This window comes from Amphibalanus amphitrite, unplaced genomic scaffold (assembly GCF_019059575.1).
Source record: "Amphibalanus amphitrite isolate SeventyFive unplaced genomic scaffold, NRLGWU_Aamphi_draft 000948F_arrow, whole genome shotgun sequence".
NCBI lineage: Eukaryota > Metazoa > Arthropoda > Thecostraca > Balanomorpha > Balanidae > Amphibalanus > Amphibalanus amphitrite.
In genome coordinates this window covers 216,413-239,451 of record NW_024882442.1, presented here as the reverse complement: position 1 = coordinate 239,451, position 23,039 = coordinate 216,413, and the positions used below count along the sequence as shown (strand labels likewise).

At 52.9% G+C, this 23,039-nt stretch overlaps 1 protein-coding gene across 1 annotated transcript in view; it reads left to right on the top strand.

Annotated features, from left to right (window-relative positions):
- LOC122368452 (arginine-glutamic acid dipeptide repeats protein-like) overlaps window positions 1-22,620 on the top strand; it is a 38,164-nt gene extending 15,544 nt beyond the window's left edge. The window contains exons 2-17 of the mRNA XM_043342386.1: window positions 12,468-12,664; window positions 13,442-13,595; window positions 13,917-14,150; window positions 14,455-14,553; window positions 14,882-14,962; window positions 15,110-15,260; window positions 15,553-15,666; window positions 16,022-16,200; window positions 16,758-16,970; window positions 17,183-19,405; window positions 19,644-19,765; window positions 20,040-20,183; window positions 20,480-20,602; window positions 20,884-21,322; window positions 21,577-21,719; window positions 21,962-22,620. Of these exons, the coding sequence (XP_043198321.1) occupies window positions 12,486-12,664; window positions 13,442-13,595; window positions 13,917-14,150; window positions 14,455-14,553; window positions 14,882-14,962; window positions 15,110-15,260; window positions 15,553-15,666; window positions 16,022-16,200; window positions 16,758-16,970; window positions 17,183-19,405; window positions 19,644-19,765; window positions 20,040-20,183; window positions 20,480-20,602; window positions 20,884-21,322; window positions 21,577-21,719; window positions 21,962-21,989 (4,626 nt within the window). The 5' untranslated portion in view covers window positions 12,468-12,485 and the 3' untranslated portion in view covers window positions 21,990-22,620. The remainder of the gene's footprint in view (window positions 1-12,467; window positions 12,665-13,441; window positions 13,596-13,916; window positions 14,151-14,454; window positions 14,554-14,881; window positions 14,963-15,109; window positions 15,261-15,552; window positions 15,667-16,021; window positions 16,201-16,757; window positions 16,971-17,182; window positions 19,406-19,643; window positions 19,766-20,039; window positions 20,184-20,479; window positions 20,603-20,883; window positions 21,323-21,576; window positions 21,720-21,961) is intronic.
- The last annotated feature ends 419 nt before the right edge of the window (window positions 22,621-23,039 follow it).

Genomic DNA, 23,039 nt, shown 5'->3' with positions numbered 1-23,039 from the left:
ATCCCACAAACATGTTTTTTTTAATTTAAATATAGCATAACTCACCTCTTCTTTTTCGAACTATGCCGGGTAGGTATCCCTCAGTTTCTCGATCGATCTGCTCCGCCGTTCACGGTTGGCACCGACCTCCTGACGCCGGCGGGGAATGTCTGCTCGACCATCAGTTCACCTCCCTGTTCTCCGCGGCGCATGCGATTGATAAAAGCTTCATCGACAACCACCGAGCTCTTCACAGATAACTTACCCGTCCCATCCTTCGCTGCACGCCTTCCCCGCTCCTGCACTCTCCTGCACAATTTCACAATAGCCTCAACAATTCAACGTGAACTACGCGAGTCACCGCGCCACAACGGACTGAAGCGCGCGCCGCGGTTTTCGAACGCAACGGCTATAATACTCATCACGCGAACTCACGCATCACGCAGGAAACTCACCCTGCCGCGCATGCGCGCATCTTCAAGCCGGGGGTACCTCACGCACAACTGCACGTGAATTCGCGAGAACTCATGCATTGCGCAGGAAACTAGATTTGCCCAAGCAAAACTCATTTCCGACTCAGTTCGAATTCACGAAACTAAGCACTCAGAACTCACGCATAACGAAGTCACCCTGGTGATGTGAGTTGGATCAGCCAATAAGTGAGCACCACTATCGTATTCACTGAGTTTCTTCATGAGTTATTACTGAGTAATGCCTGGCCTGAGTAAAAATTTTTTTCAGTGCACAACCTGGCTTTGCTCTCTCGGTGGTTCAGCAAAAATGGCATCAAAATCAATGCACAGAAAACACAGTTTATCATTCTTGGCTCGCGTCAAAATATTCAACGTCTCGGACCAGTCAACATTAAATTCATGGATGCCGATGTCGCCGCTTCCGCCACTGTCCTCAACCTGGGTGTCACATTTGACCAGCACATGACTTTTACCCCTCATGTGGACAATGTAGTGCAGCGATGTACCGGAATGTTGTGCGGACTGAGCCACAGCAGGCACAGTCTGCCTCAGTCCACCCTGCTGACACTCATTCAGGGCCTCGTCATCTCACGCCTTTTATACTGTCTGGTGGTTTATGGTGTGTGCGGCAGCAGTCAGATGAAGCGTATTCAAAAAGTGTTAAACTTTGCCGCACGCGTTTTATCGGGACGGAGGAAATCTGCGCACATTAGCGATGTACTTTATCAACTGGACTGGCTTACTGCCGAGAACATGTACCTCTATCACGGCCTCGCCCTGCTGAAACGGATGCTGCTGTCATCGCAACCCGAATGTATTGCTGGTGGCCTGGTCACACGCAGGGACGTCCACCAGCGTATCACCCGTAACGCCGACCACCTTATCACGCCGGCGATTCGGTCCGAGTCGGGCAGGCGCCGCTTCCTGTACCATATTGTAGTCGCATACAACGATTTGCCAGCCGCGATACGATGTCGAACAGGAGCCCAGTTTAAAAAGGAGCTGCGGCTACATCTGCTAGGGAGGCAACGGAGTGGAATAGGCTAGAAATGTAGAGAATCTGGCTGGTCATTTGAGCTTGCATATCTTACCTGTGTATGACTGCAAAGCGTGCATGTATGCGTGTGTGTGATTGTGTGTGCTCGTGTGCGTGCTTGTGATGACCACAATGATCATTCGTTTAATCATATTGACAACGGGGCACGGAATAGCCACATAACTGTGTGGAAGTGCTTCATGATGTGTAATACAATACAATAATACAATACAATACACTCCATGTCGTTAAACTCCTCGACAAATTAACTTTGCGAATGTTCTCAAGATGTGATATAAACTTCAATATACACTTAGCTGCAAACGTCTCGGCTAGAACGGTTTGTTTTGCCCTATTGAAGGCTGTGCTGCAATGGCGTCTATATTGGCGGAGTTCATTCGGTCCTCAGCGCCGCAACGCTCGTTGGTTTCGACCCCAGTGAACCCGTCGGCCCCAGTGGCGGCGGAAGCAGGGGGGCAAGGGGGGCAGCTGCACCCTAAAGCTATGGAAAGGGGCGCCTCGAAAATCTGTAGAGGAGGCAGGAGGTTAAGAGGTGCGGCAGCCATAAAGCTGAGCAGTGCGACACCGCAACTGATAAAGGCACTTGTGACACGAAGATGGTGGCAATGACGTGGGAAAAGTATCTTTTGATATGCTGAAGAGTGGAGGGCATCCTTATCTGAAACAAAGGCAGATGCTGCCGACCCTGTCGAATATAATCTTGCCAGGCGATAAAGGCTAGGAGGGCGCAGCCACTCGAGAAGCGCGCCATGCGGAAGAGGGGCGCCTGCATGCGAAAGAGGGGCGCCTGTGTGTGGGACGAAAAAGAAACATTTATGGAGACGTCTTTGAAGGCGATAGCCTCCGAACGCCAACACGAACATATGAGGGCTTATAGCGTTGCAGGCTCCATGCGACAAAAAGGGGCGCCTGATGGCCGATATGCGAGAGGAAATTAGTTTGTGGGGGCACATTTATCGGGGGCGGTTTGCCGTTTACAACATATGAATGTTAAGGGAGGTCCGAGATTGGGGCCTGTAAAATTGCACTGTCCGTATGGGCGGTTACACCCCTAGTGCTAGGGCGTATTTTGCGTTTTTTTTTTACTGGGGAGATGATTATGACCAGGAATAGCACTCTGCAAACTTCTATGGGCGCCTGTATAGGGGCGAAACTGATTTTCCAGTGCAGGGACGGCCATCGGCATTGTGGGGCGGCATTCATTCCACTGGGGCGTCTGCCAGTGTTGAAGGGCGGGATTCATTTCAATGGGGCGCCCGTTGGTGTTGATGGGCGACATGTATCACCTGGGGCGCCTATCGGAGATTGGGGCGGCATTAATTTCACTGAGGCGCCTATCGGCGTTGACGGGTGGTATTTATTCATCCGGGGCGCTTATCGGTGGTATAGGCCGGCATTCGCTTCACTGAGGTGCCTATCGGTGTTTTAAGGCGGCAGTAAATCCACTGGTGTCTGGGGCGCCTACCGGCGTCGAAAGGCGACATTCATAATTCATTTCACTGGGAGGCATATTGGTGTTGATGTGTAACATTCATTCTCCTGGGGCGCCCGGCAATGAGGGGGCGGCATTTATTCCGTTCCCCTGGGATGGGCCCCTATCGGTGTGGAGGCGTCGCCGTCGTATTACTTTGAAATGGGGGCACCTCTGGATGGTAGTAGATCATTCATTTCGCTGGGACACCTACCAGCGTTGATTGCCTGTATTCATTCATTTCGGGCTCCTATCGGTGTTGAAAGGCGGCATTTATTTCACTGGGGCGTCACAAACCTGCTACTCCCACCATAAACCTCAGCCTATTCACTTCACGTTAGCAGTAACTAGAAGTCTCTTAGGGGGGATCCATAGGGGGAGGCTTAGTCTCGGCATAGTCTCGGGTATCATTGCGTCGCGTCGGAGCGATTAGAAACCGGGTTCTAACGATCGAAATTCGAAATTTCGCAGCTCTAACCAACTTGCCGGGAGGTCGGATGCAACTTAAACGCAATTTAAAATAAATGAGTGTTTTTTTTTAACAATTCTCTGTCACCGAGTTAGTGTTATGGATTCGGCGCCTTATTCACTAGTCCACACGATGGTATTGGAACCGTGGAACTCTTTTCGATATGCCTTATTCGGAGAATCTTATGATATGGTGATGAGGTTGTTTCTAAACGAACAGTATGAAGGTTACATTTACGCTATGGAATGTACAGTAGGTCTACTAAAAAAGTCCCCCGCTCCAGAGGCGGCCGGCCGGCCGAACCCCCGGATTCCAGCCCCGACCCTATTGCGCAGGCCGCGGCAGCGACACGGGTCAGGTCGCGGCGCCCGGCGAGTGGGTCAGTTGGCGGCGGCCGGCCGTGGAGTGAGGACGCCGTGTGTGGGGCGCAGAGATGCCGCAGTGCAGAGGAGGGGAAGATAGCGACTCTGCACGATGTCGGAAATGATGCCTTTGGATCTAAATTAAACACCTGCAGTGCATATCCTCCCGCCCCATTCCTATTTTATCATAACCCTTCAATAATCCGTAATGACCATTCAACGCAAGCAAGCAAGCAAACAAAACAACCAGTTTAGCGGCGATATTATATCGGATAAAAAGCGACAGTGATGATTAGAATAGACTTAGCGCGAGGGCAAATCGAGGGGTATATATGCATCACAAACCGAGTATTTTATTCCCATCTAGCGAACTAAGATTGGGGATCTTGTCCAACAAGTCAGCGGCCGTTCTAGACACAGATAAATGCATTGTTTTCGGTCGCATTATTATCTGCAATAATTCGAAGCGAGGTTTAGCCCTCGCCGGCCGAGAAGAAGGGGTGGATGCCGCCAACATCATATTTTTTTGCGGTAGCTCAAAGCACACTGATGATAGAAGGCTGACATTTCATATGCCTTACATTTGATTCAAGGCGGATCATTTGACATCAACCACGTTTTCATGTCAAGTCACTTCACTATGACGTCTTAAGTAAACCTCTGCACGGTTATCGGTTATAAATTGATGCAATCCGCAATGCACTTAGTGTCATATAAGCGTAATGGGGAAATATGGAAACTGTTAATTTGGCGTCGGAAATGATCTGAAACTATACCTCAAGCACATGAAATCGTGACTTCATACATTCTTGGCAAGGTCTAATGCTTCACTTTTGCATTGTTCACCTTGCGTGACGTCATTTATGACGTCACTAGGGTCATAGGAGACAGGAGTGCTTCGTCAATAACTCCCGATGAAAATGAGCTAGCCAGTCGGGACAGCCATCAATGGACTTTGCAAGACTTGCCGAATCAAATGTTATGTGACATGTCCTCCTTTCAATAGCTTCGTGACCTGTGTTGCCCTAACATGACATTGACCTGTTAATCCTGTGATGATTGACCTGTGATGAGTTAACATCCTACATTGCTTCACCTAAACAAAAAGCATATAAATCGGCGCGTCTGAGAACAGAAAACACGATTGTATCGAAATGACGATAATGCGACCATTTTTGCGAAGTTATTTACCAAAAACCGATCCAATGCCTTGGAGCCCTTGACCTACCCTAAGAGGTCACTGCTATTTTAAAATGGGGTACCAGTCGCTGCGTCACGTAACGACGTAAGCGGTCGTTTTTTTCCGCGAGGCTCTAGCAGCTAGGCTCAATTATAGAAGCTAAACATGGGGTTGGGGAATCGCTCCCTTCTCACTCACTGTCTGGCCGGGATAGTGCTTGCAATTATTGTTAAAATCTAGCATTTTAAGACTTGAAATGACCCATTTTTTTCCCGCCCAAGTCTTTCAATTCAAGGTCATAACACCAGGCCACGTCAAGTGACCTTACCTCAAGGAAAGTTCCTGTGCTCATCATATCTAAATACACCGACTAACCGATCGCTTTATAACTTCCAGCGATTTTAATGGCAACAGTGTATGTATTTGAAACGTTTACTTTGCAAGTTTGACATTGTTGACAGAAAGGCCGGGTCAATTTTGAGATAGCTCAAGTCAATGGGAGAAAATTGAACTGCACTTTTTTTGGACGGAACGCATAATAAACACTCTGAAAACATGTGGTGCTTGATGAGATGCAATACTGAATGAGAATTTTTTTTCTTTGGGAGCCATCTTTTTCGGTCTGAAAAGGCCCTTGCAGAGCTATGACAATTATGCTCTGGTGTAGTAATTGGGTTGTGCGAACCAGCGACAGTCAGTAATCTGCGGAAGCGAGACTGTTCCCGTGGGACGATTGCCCTGTCGGGACGGTCCAGCCGTCTCCCAAACGGTCACCCGAAGAGGATTATGTGTCCTGGAATGGATCCGACATCAACTACAGGCTGGCTGGTGGGATGAACTCCAGTCCAGAGAGGGAAGTATGGAGACTAGCCCGCGAGTTGCTGGGGGGGGGGGGGCGTTAAACGCCCCCACTTTTTTGCCAGGCCATAGCATAAAAACGGCGCGCCGCAGGCGCGCCAAATTTTGGGTACCTGTAGAGAATCGATTGAAATGTATTGTGACAAAGTTTCAAAAAAATCGGTTGGTAAATTTTTGAGATATCGAGGTTTTAGTGACGTCATGATTTCTGAGTTTTCGACCAAAAACGGCATATGTTCAAAAATTCATATAAAATCACAGAATAGACATACAGACATGCCGTAAACGCCATTAGACTGCCAATACCATGAACAATCAAATGGCTATCTTCGATTATTGATTATCGTTCCGCATTTTCCAAAATCTTGAACTGAATCTTGGCAATTTCTCGTGACTACTTTACGACCATGATACATGCATTTCTTAAATTGAACTTTTTGAGCCACACACGTACACATATGATAAAATGAATGCCACCATCGTGTTCCACGCCCCAAATTACCCATAAAACATGTGTCACAGGCTGCGAATATCAGTTTTGATTTTCGGGGATATGTGCCTACCCGGTTGACCTGACCTTGACCCTGACCTATGCTTGACTGACCCCTACATGGAGCTGGCACTCTTGTAGGCCTTATATGATGGATTGTGCACCATTTTGACAGAGTTTGTGACGAGAGGCGCCCATTGCGAAGTCCTGAAGTCCATGTTACTGAAAGCCCGACTTCAGGTATTTGACCTGACCTTGACCCGACCTGTGACCTCAAAATTCAACTTTAAAGTACTCATCTGAAGCGTCTCGTCGCGTTCTTTCGTTTGCCGCCTCGTGCGTTTCGCTGCGCCTATTGGTTCTCGAGTTATCGGCTGGGGGCGTTTAACGCCCCCCCCCCCCCCAGCAAACGGTGGGTGGCGAAATACCCCAGCAACTGCCGGGCTAGGGGCGATGCGGATTGGTTTTCCTGAGGATAGCGAGGACGGAAGGAATCTAGCACCCTTGACCCTTCCTTATACTGAATGTATCTCAGGCTGTTAAATCTCCTGAGCCTTTTTTCTCGACATCGTCAAGGTGTCATTAATAGAAATATGAAATCCATGAGGATAAATTAAACATAGAAATTGTGGCCAACAGAACATTATCAGTTGCGTTCAACATACTCGTAAGCATGATCATACACCCAGCTTACATATGAGCCATGTAATAATTATTTTTGATAGACATGCTTAAGTTATGAAATCATCTGAAGTGTTTGTAAAGTTCCACGATACGGATCTAATATCCTGCTATGCATCATGGCCATTTCTGGTCAGGTCATGTCCTTGAACATAGGTCAAATTTTTCAAATGACCTTTAAAGACAAACTTTTGATTCATTCGAAGCGTTTTGATTAGAGGAACACGAGGCTGGTAAAATTGATTTCATGCAAGTTTTAAGCTAAAAACTTTTAAGTGTTTGTGGAAAAGCAATTGGTTTTCTCATAATACCGATGGTGGCAGTTGTTGTTATTTACATGCTAAGCCGTTGACCTTAATTAAATCTGACAATATTATTCAGACGACACACATAGCGAGTTGATTTTTGTGTTAGGTTAGGCTCTTTCGGTCGATTTCAGAGTGGGAAGGATGACAGGAATTAGGGGGAGACAGGGGGCCTGGGCGGGAGTCCTGAACCTCATGCTCCGCTGGGGCCGAGCCCATCACGTGGGTTGGACTGCCCTGACACATGGATAGCCCTGGGCGGTGTTTCACAGCCCCGCGCTGCAGCACGCTGCGCTGCACTGCTGCATTGTTGCGGCGGTTGATATGAATTCGGCTCCACGCTAGCGTTGCGAGCTTCCGAGTCTGTTGATGTTTCCATGGAAATTAGAAACCCAATGCACCGGTGCGCGCAACGCACCCTGTCCAAGCAAAATTTTACCATCGATGACCTCTGGTGACATGACCTCTGGCTCTGACCCGATCTAAAATTGGCTGAATTATTTTGTTTTTCTTTTTGCTACTTTTGACGCTACTTCGAATACCACTTAAACCTCGCCGGCACAGGAGGGGGGGGGGGGGGGTGATGCAACCCCCCTAAGGTTTTTCGCGAATAACTCGCGTAAAAAGCGGCCGATCGCGACGAAACTTTTAGTACCCTCGCATTGATCAATTTTACACCAACCCTGAAAATTTCATGACCCTGACCCCAATGACCTTTGACCTGTGACCTCTTTTCCGAGACCATGTTTGACCGGAATCGCGATTCGGCGTATGTCGGCTCGCATTAGCCGCGCGTTTGCAAGCTTTTCGTGGTTTCAAACGTTCAAACATGTGATTTGATGTTGCTCCCATACATTAAGGTGGGTGTTAAGGTCACCTGAAGGTCAGGTCAGGTCATTGACCTTTGGTGACCTCGGGTGACCTCGGTTCACTCTTTCGAGTTTAACATGTTTCTTGGCTAGTTTTTGGAGCTGAATTCGAATTTAGCAACCATTTGAACATTTACGAAGTAGTTTTGGTGCCTTCGTAACATGTTACGAAGCTGTCAGAGGCGGTTGACATGTATTACGAATACCCGTCACGACCCCTACCGGTTGACCTGACCTGACCTGACCCGACCTGGTCTAAATGCTTAAAGACATAATCTCTGATCAAAACTAACACGATATTCGTGATCAGCACCCCGGAAAACCACACAGCAGCCACACTTTACGACTTTCTGACAGGTCCCGATTTTCTCGGTTTTCGGGTCATTGACCTGACCTGGAAGGTCACCTGATGACCTAGGACCTTAAAATTGGGTATCATCGGCTTCCTCTCGTGACGGGCAACACGCTCGTTTTTTCCGCGAAGCTCTAGCTCGATCAGGGGCCAAACGCGAGGGGGGGTCGTAACAACCCCCCCCCCCCTTGTGCCGTCGAAGGACGCAAAATGGCCTGTGCCGGCGAGGGTTAAATGCCCAAAGCTGAGTTATAAGAATGATGCTCAATCCCCATTTCCCCTCCAACAGGGTGTGACAGTCTAGGCATTCCTGTGGGGCACGGGCTAACAATGACTATCTCATAATCATTGTGGCCATGAACATCTACTACTACTACTACTGCCATTCTTTAACACCGGTTTCACTGCGCTGAGCGGTGGCCGTCCCGTTTGTTGGATTCTACAGCTGGGGCTGGCGGAAAGCGTTACCGGCCGCCCGTCCACCGCCCGCGGGCCGGACCGAGCGGTCCCGCTGACCCTACCTGACCTGAGCCCGGCGCGATATGGGACAGGCAGACGGGGGTTCGGCTCAGCGGAGGCAGCGCCCACTGGTGCTGGGGACTTTTTTAATAGACCTACTGTACCTAACTATTTCTCGTTACATAAAAACTGTAAATTCTGAACGTGTTAACAGGTACAACACATTGTCAAACGTCTCTTCACTATTTGTGTTACTACAACCGTGTATATGGTAAGGGGCGCCCAGCGGGAAGGGGCGCTTCAATATCGTTTGCACCCCTATCCTAGAATACCTTCCGCCGCCACTGGTCGGCCCCGATGGACCTTGTCGTCAAATCGAGGTCGTAAGACCGTGATGGGAAGCGCAGTTCTGTCATCTCAAATACCGCAGTGACCGAATGGCGTGGCCAGTTGGCCTCAGTTGCTTCTGAACTTTTCTCCGGTTGGGGTTTAGCCGTCGAATCAAGTGCCACCAGGCAGTTGGCAGTTTGTGCGCGGGAAGCAGATTAAACCGGTCCCTGATCCGCGGCATCATCAGCGAGATAATGGTGATAATAGTGATAACCGGCGGATAATGGACTAGTGCGAGCTGTGCCAGCGAGGTGGGTCTAATTAAATTGTACCACAAGCCAGAGCAGAGCGGCGCTGCTTTGGGGAGATAACCAGCGCTGTAAGATCCGCTCGAATTAAGTCCAATGCAGCCCATCTGAGGACCGATGGGCGGGACATATAATCAAAAGCTTCGGTAGGACAATAAATTAATTGGTTATAGAAGCTCAGACAAGCTGGTAATCTGTTTTAAGTTTTTTTTTTTTTAATGCAAGACAACATAAGGCACTAATAATTTGTGGTTAAACTGTCGCCTTCCTTTCACTCGCTGCTGGAACACATGTTTACCTAACTTGTTCCTGTCTACACACACAATCGTTCATATTCTGTCCCAACTCTCCTGCTTTCTATCCCGGCTCGATCTCCAGCTCATTTGGCCCACACTCGCCTCATCTGTTTCAGTGCCATTAGCTCTCCCTACTCGCCCGCGCTGTCTACTTTCTGAGCCCTCACGCCCGTGTCAAGGGCGGCGCAGGGCTGGCTGCAGTATTGCGATCAATACAGGCGAACGGTAGGGGCCGCCCCGGGGCCGGCCGAGTTACCCCTCGGCTCCAGCATCTGGTGCCGCCCCTGCCAGCTCACAGATTGACGCTAAAGCACTTAAAGGGACCCTCCCACCTTAACATTAGATTTGAGTTGAGATAGCCAAAATGGGGTCCCTGGCTCACAATTACCGGTTTCGGCACTCACAACATCGAGAAATGCCTTAAATCGGAAATATTGAATTTCAAAATTGCAGCATTTTGATTCAGAGGGGCTAATGCTTAGGAATACCCCTCTGAATGTGTGACGTCAGCGCAGATATCTAACGATTTTTAAATGTTTGACTAAAACGTTTTGTAGCACGCGGTGGTATATGCTATTTTATGCGCGCAACATCTGCCGCAAACGCCGCACTTCTAAAATAAAGTCGCTAGAAACAGCGGAGATCCCAAAAAAGTAAACAAAAGTAAAAGTCTAATATCTTGAAAACCGGTGAATATTTTTCGGTGAAATTTGGTAGATATTCGTTTTCGCTCTTTCTGAACCGAGCGACATCACTTTCATGCCAATTCATAAACTTTTTTGAAGGTGGGAGGGTCCCTTTAAATCGGAACGGCACGGCTAGAGAAACAAGAAAAGATTCCCAAAGCATTGATGTTTTGAGACCGGGATGGGATGGGATACGCACATAACTGTCAGCCGTCGCAATAGCTTACGAGGTTATTATAGAAACGTTTCCTGTTATAGGTAATTTCATGCTTATCCCTCTTTATTCACAATAATAATACGTAATTTATTTGGCCATTACACGGATACGACTAATCATGATTTTTCCAATGCTGAACACGTCAGTCACGTATTACACCTTCCGGTTCACCCTCACGGTCAAACTGACCCACCCCGGAAAGTTCAGTCCCTGGTCAGTTTGCTCTCGATTCCCAGCCCGGCGCGTTCGAGAGTCCAAAGGTGCGAATAGAGGTGTCATTAACGATACACACAGAGTTCCACGGTGCGTGACGGCTCAGTTACGGCGCGGGTCCCCGATTACGGCGACAGGCAGCGATCCGGCGGCCATTACGCGTGATATGAGGGTGCGTTCGGCGGGTTTTATTTCCGTCGGCGGGCGGCCAGGCACGTCCTGCCCCGGCGCGGGTCGGGCCGCGACTGAACGCAGCGCCATCTACAGATAACGACCTGCTTTCATTGGCCGTCACTGCGAGGACCGTAAATCAGAGGTAACTCTAGGACGGTTCCTTTCGTAATAATTAATTGAGATGATTGCGTCGATACATTGTAATGAACGCACGCCTCAATGGGTCGGGTAATTTAGAGACATGCTATTTCACCATCATGAAGGGAAGAAGACGAACTGTTAACTAATATTTATGTTTAAGCGTGTGCGTGATAATCTATGAAAACTTTTAGAATGGGACAGTTATGGACAACACAAGCAGGTTATAAGTTAAAAGACATCATGACTTTCCCCTTGAGGTGCTACTGGAGGACATAACCGCGTAAGGGGCGCTACTAGACATCGTTGGACAGCTCAGCCTCCGAGCTTGCCCAATGACAACGTAACATCGCTGCCGGCGCCGCTGCCTTCGAGCCGCCCTCCCAAAGTCACCGGCCCGCTCCGGCCCTCCCTCCTGCTGGAACGAGGGGGCGTGGCTCCGCCGCCGAGCCAGCTGACTGAGCTGTGACGTCACTGCGGGCCGGAACGGCGGCGGCGGCGGCGGCGGCGGCGGCGATGTCACGGAGGGACCTCGGCCGTGGGTGCCCGTGCGGCCCGTGATTCGTGAAGTTCACCGTGATGTGGCCGCCGGGACTCAGTGGCGTGTTCCCGGCCTCGGGTACGTGATTGGGACGGTGGGAGTGTGGGATTCGTCATTCGCTGGTGGCTTTGTTTGGTCGGACGGGGAATCCTTGTGTGCTAGATCGCGCACTGCGGCTCCAAAGGAGAGAGTGGGGAGGGGAAGTAGAGAGCGGTGACCGGCCGCCGTCGCCCCACCGTACCCACGCTCGTTGTGACGTGATATGTGCTGATCTGACAGCACACTATGATTGCATTGTTTTACGCTTTAACTCGTGTGACTTCGTTATCAATCATTGGTTGTTCCCTTGATATGTCTTTGTTCGCCAAATCTCGCTTCGTCATTCACGTCTCACTTCGTTCCTGTCCTCCTGTCATTCCATATTTGTGTTGTTTATCTTTCACTGACTACTCCCTCTCCCCGCCCCGTAAGTCGCTGGACCCAGGACGTCCCCCCTCCCCCCCCCACATTCCCTTGACCCCCTGTTGACCTCTCTTATCATACCCTCCCTCCATTGCAGAGCAAGCGGGACACGCTGATGGTGAACATCAAGTGGTTCTACCGTGTGTGTGAGCTGCCGGAGAACGTGTACCAGCTGCTGGTGCAGGACCGCACCACCGAGCATGACCCGGGCCTGGCCGTCCACCAGCCGGCCGTCAAACACCGCGAGCTCTTCATATCGGACGCCACCGACACGTTCCCAGTGGCCGTGCTGAGGTGAGGGAGGGGGAGAGGGGAGAGGGAGGGAGGGAAGGAGGGGGTGGTGTCTAGGTGGGTGCGAGAAAGGGAGCGAGGCATGTGATTTACCCGATACCCATTTCACGCGGTATCCATGCTCATGGCTCATATGACGCTTTATAGCCGTGAAGAACACCAGCTTCTAGAAATCGATCTGTTGCCAGCTGCTAAAATCAGTCGACCTCCATCCCCACGTCACCGTTCTGCCCTGACTGAGATGTGTTTAGCGATGCAGCCTACAGCGTGTTGTGATTCGTCCTGCTGACTTTGGCAGCAGTGTGGTTGTGTCATGTCCCGCCTGATGATCGCCCAGCCGCTCCAGTTTGTCGTCAGTGTGGTCACTGCGCGGTGGCACTGATTATTTGTAGAGTCCTGAGGTAGTGACCGTCACTGGTCTGAAGCGGTAGGTAGGTATACCGCTTCTGTTGGTATGACTTCACTAATGGAATGTTACGTGACGCTGCTGTGCAGTCTCTTGGAAGCAGCTAATGCTGCTAATCGATTCAGAGAAGGGTCTGTTTATTTGATAGCAGATGCCAGGAATGAATTAGTGTCTTATTAATGCTGCTAATCGAAGCGTAAAGATGTATCATTTACAACCGTCAAACAAGGAGATGCCTAAGCAATTTTATTTCTTATTCGTTCCCTATGTCTCCACATCGTTTACAAAGTCCGTCCCTGGAAGCTCATACCACACCAATGCTCAGTGTTTCACCGTGCGCCCCTTGCTAACGAGTTTCTCGGGTCCGCCGCCAGGGGTCCGTGTAAGGTGATCCACTATAGCGACATCCACAAGGTGCGTGAGTACGCGCCCGCCAAGGACACCTTCTTCTACGTGCTCACCTACAACCCGGAGACTCGCAGACTGGCGTCCACTCAGGGAGAGATCCGCGTGGGGCCGTCCCATCAGGTCAGTACAGAGCCCAGGACTGGTCATGTCAAATCAGTGGAGAGCTAAGGTCAGGTCAGGTCAGCTCGGGCCGAGTCAGTTGGGAGCTAAGCTCAGGTCAGGTTGGACTGGTTTTGTGGAGACTAGAAGCTAAGTTGTGATGTGATCAAACTCAGGGGGAGCTAACGATTTCGCCTTTGCCAAATAAGTGCCTTTATATTTACCGTATTTTGGTCAATAATCCAACTTTCTGACCAACAATGACCACATTGCTATCATATTCTATGAGCAGTACCGCCTCGTTGATGTTTCTACCATCACCCTCTCTGTTCCCCTCCACAGGCCAAGCTGCCCGAGTACCGGGGCGGCCCCCACGCCGGCATCCCGAGTCGTCCGACGGGCGCCGAGGAGCAGCGGCTCTGGATGCCTGGCCGGGCGGCCGACTCAGACCTCATGATGTTCCTGCGCGCCGCCCGATCCATGGCCGCCTTTGCCGGGATGTGTGACGGCGGCAGCACGGACGAGGGGTGCGCGGCAGCAGAGCGGGACGCCACCACTCAGAACGCGCTGGATGTGGTGAGAGACTGGGAGAGGCAGGGATTAGTGGGGAAAGAGACGGGAGGGCGGGAATAGAGTTTGTGTTCTCAGTAGCTATCCACTGATCAGCTCTACAGTAACTGCAAAAAAAAGAAGAAAAATTGACTCATTATGAATACCGTTTTTAATAACTTTCCATTTACGAATTGCAAACGTCTGTGAGCTTAATTATATCTATATGACATGTAACTTGCTACCTTACGTGACACCGCCTGTGACCTGACCTACGACCCGCTGTGTGACACGTCTGTGACCTTCTGTGACCCACTGTGTGACCCGACAGCTACACCAGGCGGGCTACGACCAGGGGCAGGCGCTGCAGGCGCTGGTCAAGAGTCCGGTACCGGCGGGTGTCCACCAGCGCTGGGCAGAGGACGAGACGGTGAGGAGAGAGCGGCGGAGGAGCGAGAGGGAGGAGAGAGCGATCCGGCCAGGGAAGGGAGAGTGGAGATGGGGGACCGAGAGAGGGACCGGAAACGGGGAGGAGGTTTACGGGTAATTTATGGCTGCAAAGATTGAGTCATTTCTTGGGGAAACCTGTCATTGGCAGTGAAACACGTTGATGGCAACACGGATATAAAGCGTTGTTACTGTTATACTGCTACTTAGAAGACTGTGTTATTTGTTGTGACCCTTACCGTTGTTACTTATTGTTATGGCCAGCGGAGGAGGATCCAGGAAGTCGAGTTAACATCACTTTGAATTTACAGAAAAAGTTCGTGAAAGGACTCCGGCAATACGGCAAGAACTTCTTCCGAATAAAAAAGGAGCTGGTGCCCCATAAAGAAACGGTAAGCTAACTTTATAAGTAAACTCAGCGGCAGACTTAACATGCTAAACAGCTTACGTTATTTCTTTTTACCTACCCGACTTCGAAGTACAGTCGTATGACAAAATATCTCTCCGATCTCTAAGTTGACGTTTTTCGTGTCTCTCAGAGTGAGCTGGTCGAGTTCTATTACCTCTGGAAGAAGACGGCGGCCGCACAGGGGAACCGGCCGAGGAACATCGCGCGCCACCGGCGCACCAACACTATCCGGCGGATACGCAGCAGGAAGACGGGCAACAAGACCCAGCGGGAGGACCCCGGTAAGGAGCCGCCTGGGAGACCAAACACTGGCACTCTGTTCTCGTTTCAAAGTTCCAGCACCTAGCGAATTACAATTACTGAAAGCATAATGGTATGCTCAATGCTGCTTCGATACAATGTTGCGTGTATTTTACATGATTTATTGCTACATGATGTGGTCTGAAGTTATTAAAAATCAGCTAAGTGTTATGCCGTAATTGCTGATGATCTAGCCGTGTGGTTGAGCGCAGTTCTCCGTGGGTCCTCGGCTCTGCTCTTCCCCTCTGACCGGTGCCCGCCCCGTGACTCCAGCGGCGGTCGGCTGTGACCTGAGCTCCACCAGTGAGGCAGAAGATGACTCTGATGACTCGGACGCCCACACTCGCGACATGTCGGCCTACCACTGTCGGCACTGCTTCACCGTCTGTGAGTACATACCCAGTTGCCATAGACATCTCTCACTGATTACGGCCTGTCGTTCTTATGTAGTTCAAGCGTAGGTGTTTGCTAGGCTGGGCTAGTGACTGTACTGTTTGATACATATCTGTTTTATCTAGCAATAATGCCGTGTAAACGTTTGTCTTGCATCATTTGATAAAAGTCTGACGAGTTGCATATATATTGCATAAGCCGTCGAATCACGTAACTAAGTCCTTGGGACTTTGTAAAAGTTGTTGGGAGCCTAGAGCTAACAAACTAGTTTTGGCACTACTTCCTGTTTGGGCCTTTACCACTGTTTCATAAGCAGGCCTAAAATCAAGCATCATTCGCACTGTTTCAGCCTCAAAGGGCTGGCACCACGCGGGCAAGGAGCATGTCCTTCTCTGCACCGACTGCAGGGTGCACTTCAAGAAGTACGGCGACCTGCCCGTGCTGAAGGAGCCCAGACAGCCGCCCTCTCAGCTGCCTCCCATCAAAGAGGAGGGCCGCATGCGCACCAGGACACGAGCCAAAGAGCTGGTCAGTATCCTCTTACTTACCTGTCAGGATATGCGGACTCTTACTTTATGCTATTTTTTGTTTTTGTTTTTGTTTTGTTGGGTTAGGCCCTAGGTCATTTCAGGGGTGGAAGGATGATAGGAATTAGGGGAGACATTGGTCTGGGCGGGCACCCTAGTGAGTCACCGGGGCGGAGTCCGTTCAAAAGGACAGGCCGACCAGCCCCCAAGTACGCACCCGACTACGGGCGTGCTCCCTTAGGAGCTGCGGTGCGCCCCAATGTGAGCCCCCGTATGGGATAAAGCTGCCCGTCCAGCCCGGAGCAGGGGGAAAAAGGCGTGGAGGAGAATGATTTGTCTGTTCTGAGGATGGAAAAGAGGGAACGGAGTGATCTTCATGATACCGTACTTTCAGACGTTTTATACATTTAACTGACTTCGTCAGATAGTTAATTTTTTGTGTCGATTTCCTCATTTCATCAGTTGTTTGATTAGGTTGCCCTCTGCTCAGTCCTGCGCGCATTAGTTGACATGCTCTCCAGTCTCCATGTCATAACCCTGTTTTTCTTTTCTCTCCAGTCTCGGAGCCGCCGTGTTCGCCGCGGCAGTCGAAGCCGCGGCACCACGCCCTCCGACTCGGCCAGTACGGGCAGCAGTGGCTCCTCGGACAAAGTGCGGCCGACCGCCCCGGCGGCGCCACCGTCCGCCTCGGGAGCCGCCAAGAGGGCCGGCCCGCCACCCGAGACCACAGACGAGGCCGGCACGCCCGATAAACGGCGCAGGACCACTGATGTGAGTCGAATGATACTGGTGCCGCTGATGACAATGATGTTCGGAAATGTGTGGCTATCGGAGGGTTCTGCTCTGATCCGAGGAGTAGATATGTGCACCAGCTGTCCATGCTTTAAACTAAGTCTTAGCTATGACTCTGCATGTTCTTGAAGGGACAACATGTCCCTCGAGCTGGGTTTTTACCCCTCACTGATGACCGCTTCTTTTTTCAGACGTCGTGCGAGGACAGTCTGAGCGACTCGACCAGCGACCAGGACGCGGCGGAGGCCGAGCGGAGCTCGTCCCGCGCCTCCTCCACAGCCGTCCACGAGGAGACAGACGAGGTCACCCCAGTCCCTGTCCCTGCCCCTGTCCCGGCCCCGGCGGCTCCGCGGCCCGCCTCCGCGCCGGCCCAGACGGAGCCGCAGGAGCCGGAGCCGGCCGTGGCTCCCGCCGACCGGAGCCGACCGCCGGCGGAGGCTGCCGCCGCCGACCCGGCGCCCGACGAGGGAGGAGAGGCCCCGGAGGCGGCGGCACAGGTGCCCGAGCCGGCCACCGACCCCGGGCCGGACCCGGACCCGGACCCGGAGCCGGAGCCGGAGGAGCTGCCGGAGCGGCGGCCGGTGGAGCCGCCGATACCGGTTCAGGCCCAGCCGCAGCCACTAACTCAGCCGCAGCCACTGACTCAACCGCAGCACCAGCTTCATGTACTACCTCAGCCGCAAATACAGGCGCAACCGCACCCACAGCAGCGCTCACTGCAGCGCTCCCCGCTGCCGCCAGTACAGCCAGAGCAGCGTACCTCGGAACTGGGACCTCAGCCAATGCTGGATTCCGGTCGGGAGGCAGCAGTAACAGCGGCGACAGCGGCGGCGGTGACCACAGCAGACTCTACTATTCCGTTACTTCAGCGCACTCCGGACCGACCCATTCAAACACAGCACCGAGACGTCGCGATGGTTGAGCCAACACCCCGGCCACAGCCGTCGGCGCCGCCGCCGGGACTCCCAGCGTCCCATCTCCCGCCGTCCCATCCCCCATCCTCTCACCTCCCGCCGTCCCATCCCCCATCCTCTCATCTCCCGCCGTCCCATCCCCCATCCTCTCACGTCCCTCCACCTCACCTCGCTCCCTCTCACATCCCGTCACCTCAGTTGCCTCACCTGCCTCAGGCGGCGGCCGCTCCCCCGGTGGACGTCAAACCCACGGCGGCGCAGCTGCAGGCGGCGGCACTGGCGGCGCAGCGGCCGCCGTCAGCGGCGTACCCGGCGCACCGCTGGTCGTCCCCGCCGCCGGCAGACTGCGAGCCCCAGAACCTGTCCAAGGTGAAGCAGGAGCCGCGAGAGGCGCCCGAGCCGGCCCGCCACACGCCCGTGAAGCGGGAGCCGGTGTCGTCGGGCCCGGCGGCCGCGCTGGGCGTGCTCTCCGTCACCACTACACTGAACTCTGAGCGCGCCATCGTGTCTGTGCCGTCCCTGCCGGCGCTGCAGTCACATCCTTCCGCGCCTCCCATGCCGCCGATGCCGCCTATGCCGCCCATGCCACCCATGCCGAGTATGCCAGGTATGCCCGGTATGCCGCCCGGTATGTCACTACCCGGCGGGCCCGGTTCTCAGGGTATGTACCCGCCGCACATGTACGGATATCCGTACCCGTATCCGTACCAGCGGTACGCGCCGCGGCCTGCGCTCGGAGGTGGACCTCCGGGAGAGACTCTCGATCTGAGGAAGACTGAGAGTAAGGAAGGCCCGCCGAGGTCCTCCGAAGAGCCCCAGGCGCTGACCAGCTCCTCAGCCACGTCACGGCCTCCGAGCGTATCAGCGGTGTCAGCACTGACATCAGCCGTGTCAGCTGTGTCATCGGCCGTCTCAGCGGGGGTGCCGACGCCCGTGGGACTGGCACTGACGCGCCCCGGCCTGGCGCCGGTGTCCCACCCGGCCCCGGAGCCGGCGGTGGTCCCCCCGGCCGGAGCTCCCAGCAGGCCGCCGCCGGCCGCCGCCACCTCTGTGATCGCTCACGCCGCCGCTCGGCCGGCCTCGCCGCCGCCGCAGCAGCAGCAGCCGCTGGCACTGTCCGTGCAGCCCTCGCGGCCGGCCGACGGTCCGCCGTCCAGTCAGCCGCTGCCGCCCACACTGGCCGCCGCCGCCGCCGCCCCGGCCCACGGCGAGCCCGGACCGGCCGAGGAGGAGGAGAGGCCGCCGACTCCGCGGCCGGCCAGCCCGGAGCCGGTGCTGGAGGACTCCGAGTGCCACCGCAGCCAGAGCGCCATCTTCCTGCGCCACTGGAACCGCGGCGAGGGCAACAGCTGCGCTCGCACCGACCTCACCTTCAAACCGGTGCCGGACAGCAAGCTGTCGCGCAGCCGGCAGGAGCGGCTGAGGAGGCAGACGGAGAGACAGGAGAAGGAGGAGAGGGAGAAACAGCAGCAGCAGCAGCAGCAACAACAACAACAGGCAGTGAGTGACGGGTTGGTGCTACTTGTGATGAGACTCGTTTCATATTTACTAACAAAGTAACTCAGAGCTGCGTGTTAATTTGATTGGACATCCATAAAATGTAAGTGTGCTCAATGCTCATACATTCAGTCGTCGCACACCGTGTTGTTGCATACTGCGTTTTTGTTTCGCCTAACTAGTTACCTTGAGTTTGAACCGTAGTCTTTTTAAGTTTAACACAATTTTCTCGTGTCTCCAGCGGAAGGAGGCGTCTGGTCGTGACTCGGCGTCCCGAGATAAGGGCCCGTCTCGCACCCCGCAGCCGGGGGAGCACGACCGACTGGGAGGACGGCCACAGGACCCGGCTCTCATCCGACGCAGGTCAGTCACCCCTGGAAACGCAAATAACATCATATATTAGGGAATGGAAGACTATTCACGCCTGGCGCTGAAAGTCAGGAGGGAGGCTCAATCTGTCATTTGTGCTCACATTTGAACATAGTCGTAAATAACTACTTTGTCAATGACATTCATATTTCATCGCACGTTTCCTGGGACCGTTTTACTGCCCATCTAATCGGTAATCGTAACATCTAAGTTTAGTGTCAAAGTCTAACCGTAGCGTCTAACCGTGACGCCCCTCGCTCTGTTGCAGCGAGTACAGTCTGTCGGGCCGGCCGGTCGGCTCGCCAGTGGGCATCCCCCTCTCCTCCAGTGGGATGGCACTGCCGCCCCACATGGATCCCATGTACGCCATGGCGTCAGCGCTTCACCCAGGGGCCATGTACCCGAGGGACAGGTCAGTAAATTGCTGAGACACCTAGTGCATTAGGTATTAAACTGTGTGTGGTTCCAAGAATGAGATGACATGAGTGAAAAAAGTACGTAACTAGTTACTTACATCTCAGCGGCTCTCTAGCGATTAACAATTAGGGATGCTGATAAAATGCAGAGTTTTTCCTTATGCTTGGATGTTTGCCAAATATTTTCGCTTACATGCCATTGTATCACCTGAAAAGGTCACTACTCACCTCCCAGGACTCTGCCTCCGGCTCTGACCTGACCTGACCTGACCTGACCTGACCTGACCTACAGGATGGAGCTAGAGATGCTGGAGCGCCGCGAGCGAGAGCTGCGGGAGCGGGACTTCAGCGCCCGGATCAAGGAGGAAATGATGAGAGCACGACCGTTCGACCCGCACTGGATCGAGATGCAGAGGTGGGTGGGTGGATAGTGGACTGCGTGGCGCCGCTGTGGAAGGAAGGGAGCACGTGGCTGGTTGAGTTAAAATGCTGAGAGATGAGGATGTTACAATAATAGTATCTCTGCCACTATGCAGTATAACTTTTACTGAAACTTTCTGCGAATTTCTGCTATCACCAATGTTATTATCGCTGCTTAACCGTGTTTACGTGTCTGCCTTCTCGGATCGTTTGTCGGGTCCGACTGGGTGTGGCCGGCTGTCTGAGAGCGCCGCTGACCTCCCCGTCCCCCGACAGGCGTCAGCTGATACCGGGTCTGTTCGGCCCGCCGGGCCCTGGCCCGCTGTACCCGCCGCCTCCACCCTCGCCCGCCGTCCTCTCGGCCCTGGAGGCGCGCGAGCGGGAGGCCCGGCTGGCAGCGGCCAGCGGCGGCGGCGGAGGCGGCGGCGGAGGCGGTGTGCCGCTGCCGCCCTCCGACCCGGCCGACCGGCTCGGCATGCAGATGGTCAACGCCGGCCTGCTGCCGCCCGACTTCCACCAGCACCAGCACACACACGCGCACACACACCTGCACGTGCACCCGAACGAGGCGGGTCTGCCGCCGGCGCCACCGTCGGGTCCCGGCGGCCCGCCGCGGCCCAGCCTGCTGCCGCCGCGGCCCGGCGAGCCGCCGCTGTTCCACGGCCTCTACCCGCCGCCCGGCCTGCCGCGCTCCTACGAGGAACAGCTGGTTCAGGTGAGCACAGACTGAAGGCGGAGCTCCGTCAGTTCAGAGAATCAGACGGGCTGCTGTGATGAGACCGTGAACAATGTGAAATTTAATTAAGTTGCTGTGAATGATGCGACCGAGTTGAATTTGACGTTAACTATACAAGGCAAGCATTAGCAAGAAACTGTCCATCGTCAATAAATGTATCGCTGGCTGGCCAATCCCGTTTTGCTGTCATATTCCTCTGTTTGCCTCTGCTGACCCCTCTATTCATTTCTCAGCTGTCGGCGCACGCGGCCGCTCAGGAGCACATGCAGCGTCAGCTGCTGGAGCGGGAGCGGATGGGTCTGACGCCGCTGGGTCACTCTGTGCCCACCTCCCTGCACCCCTCGCTGCTGGCACAGCACCAGCAGGAGTACCTCAGGTGGGCATCCAACACTTAATCGTAGCGCAAGTGCCCTTAGTGATTAGTGATTCATGTTACGCAGTTAAATGCATATACATATAATCGTACAATTCTCCCAGACTGAAGGTGCCTTAAATGCTAATTCCCTTCGCATTGTGAATAAGATCACGTTGCTTCTTATGCCCTAATTCTCGTGATTGTGATGTGTTTGTTCCTGATGACTCTTCGTTATTGACCTTCTCATTCTTTTTCTGTTTCAGAATGCAGCGCGAGCGCGAAAAGCGGTAATACCGTGGGAAGAACACCAGATTCGTAGTTTTCTTTACTAGCGCTATTTACAGTTTCGCCGGGAAGAATACATCAAAATGGTACAGCGTTCTCCGGGACTGTTGGCACGGCTGACATCGTGTCGGCTGCTGGTGCACCCGGAGTGTATTTTGTGCCGGCTCTCGGCTGGTGGGCAGGCTCCGTGTCATTGGCCGGCGCAGGTACAAAGGATGCCGGCGTGGCGGCTCGCCCGACCCGCCGGCACCGGAAGACCTGTGACTGACCCGGCTGACCACCATCGGTGGAATAGCTAGTGACAGAGTCATTTTGTTCGGTTAGATCTCCTTTGTTTTAGATGCTCGTTTAGGGGTCATCCGAAAGCCATTTTGTTTGGCTTCATAACATATTTATCAACGAGACAGTACACGGCTCCATTTTTGGCGTTGTAGTCTGTGATTCAGATTACTGATGGGGCGATGTGGCGCCCAAAGATGTAGTGTGTGTGTGTGAATGTTGTCTGTGTCCCGGCACCGCCAGTTGAAGGTCGTAATGATAATCGATTGTACGTAACGACGCAAGTGGTGAGAGTGCGTAATTTATCTATTTTGTACCATGATATTGGAACTTTCGCTAATATCATTGTGAAATATCAGTTGTTTTACGGTTGAGTTGAGAAGTTGATGAATGGGAAGTCCGGCTTAGGGCTCGAAGCGGTCAGACACCATTCATACAGTTTATACGTACCTACTTGTATAGCTTATGCTGTTCCATGCTAAAAACGGCTTTGAGAACATTAGCAACTATGCTATGCCACCACACAAAATATATACCACGGAGAGTACATACATAGATACCATGCACTGCGGTACAAAGACATCAGACGCTCAATAAGAGAGACATCTATCGGTCACTTTACGAACTACCAAGCATTGCGGTGCAGTATGCGTCAGGCGCTCGATTTTAGAGACATCTGTTGGACAGAAGTGACACTTCAAGGTAATGCGGTGCAGCATGCGTCAGGCGCTCGATTTGAGAGACATCTGTTGGACAGAAGTGACACTTCAGGGCAAT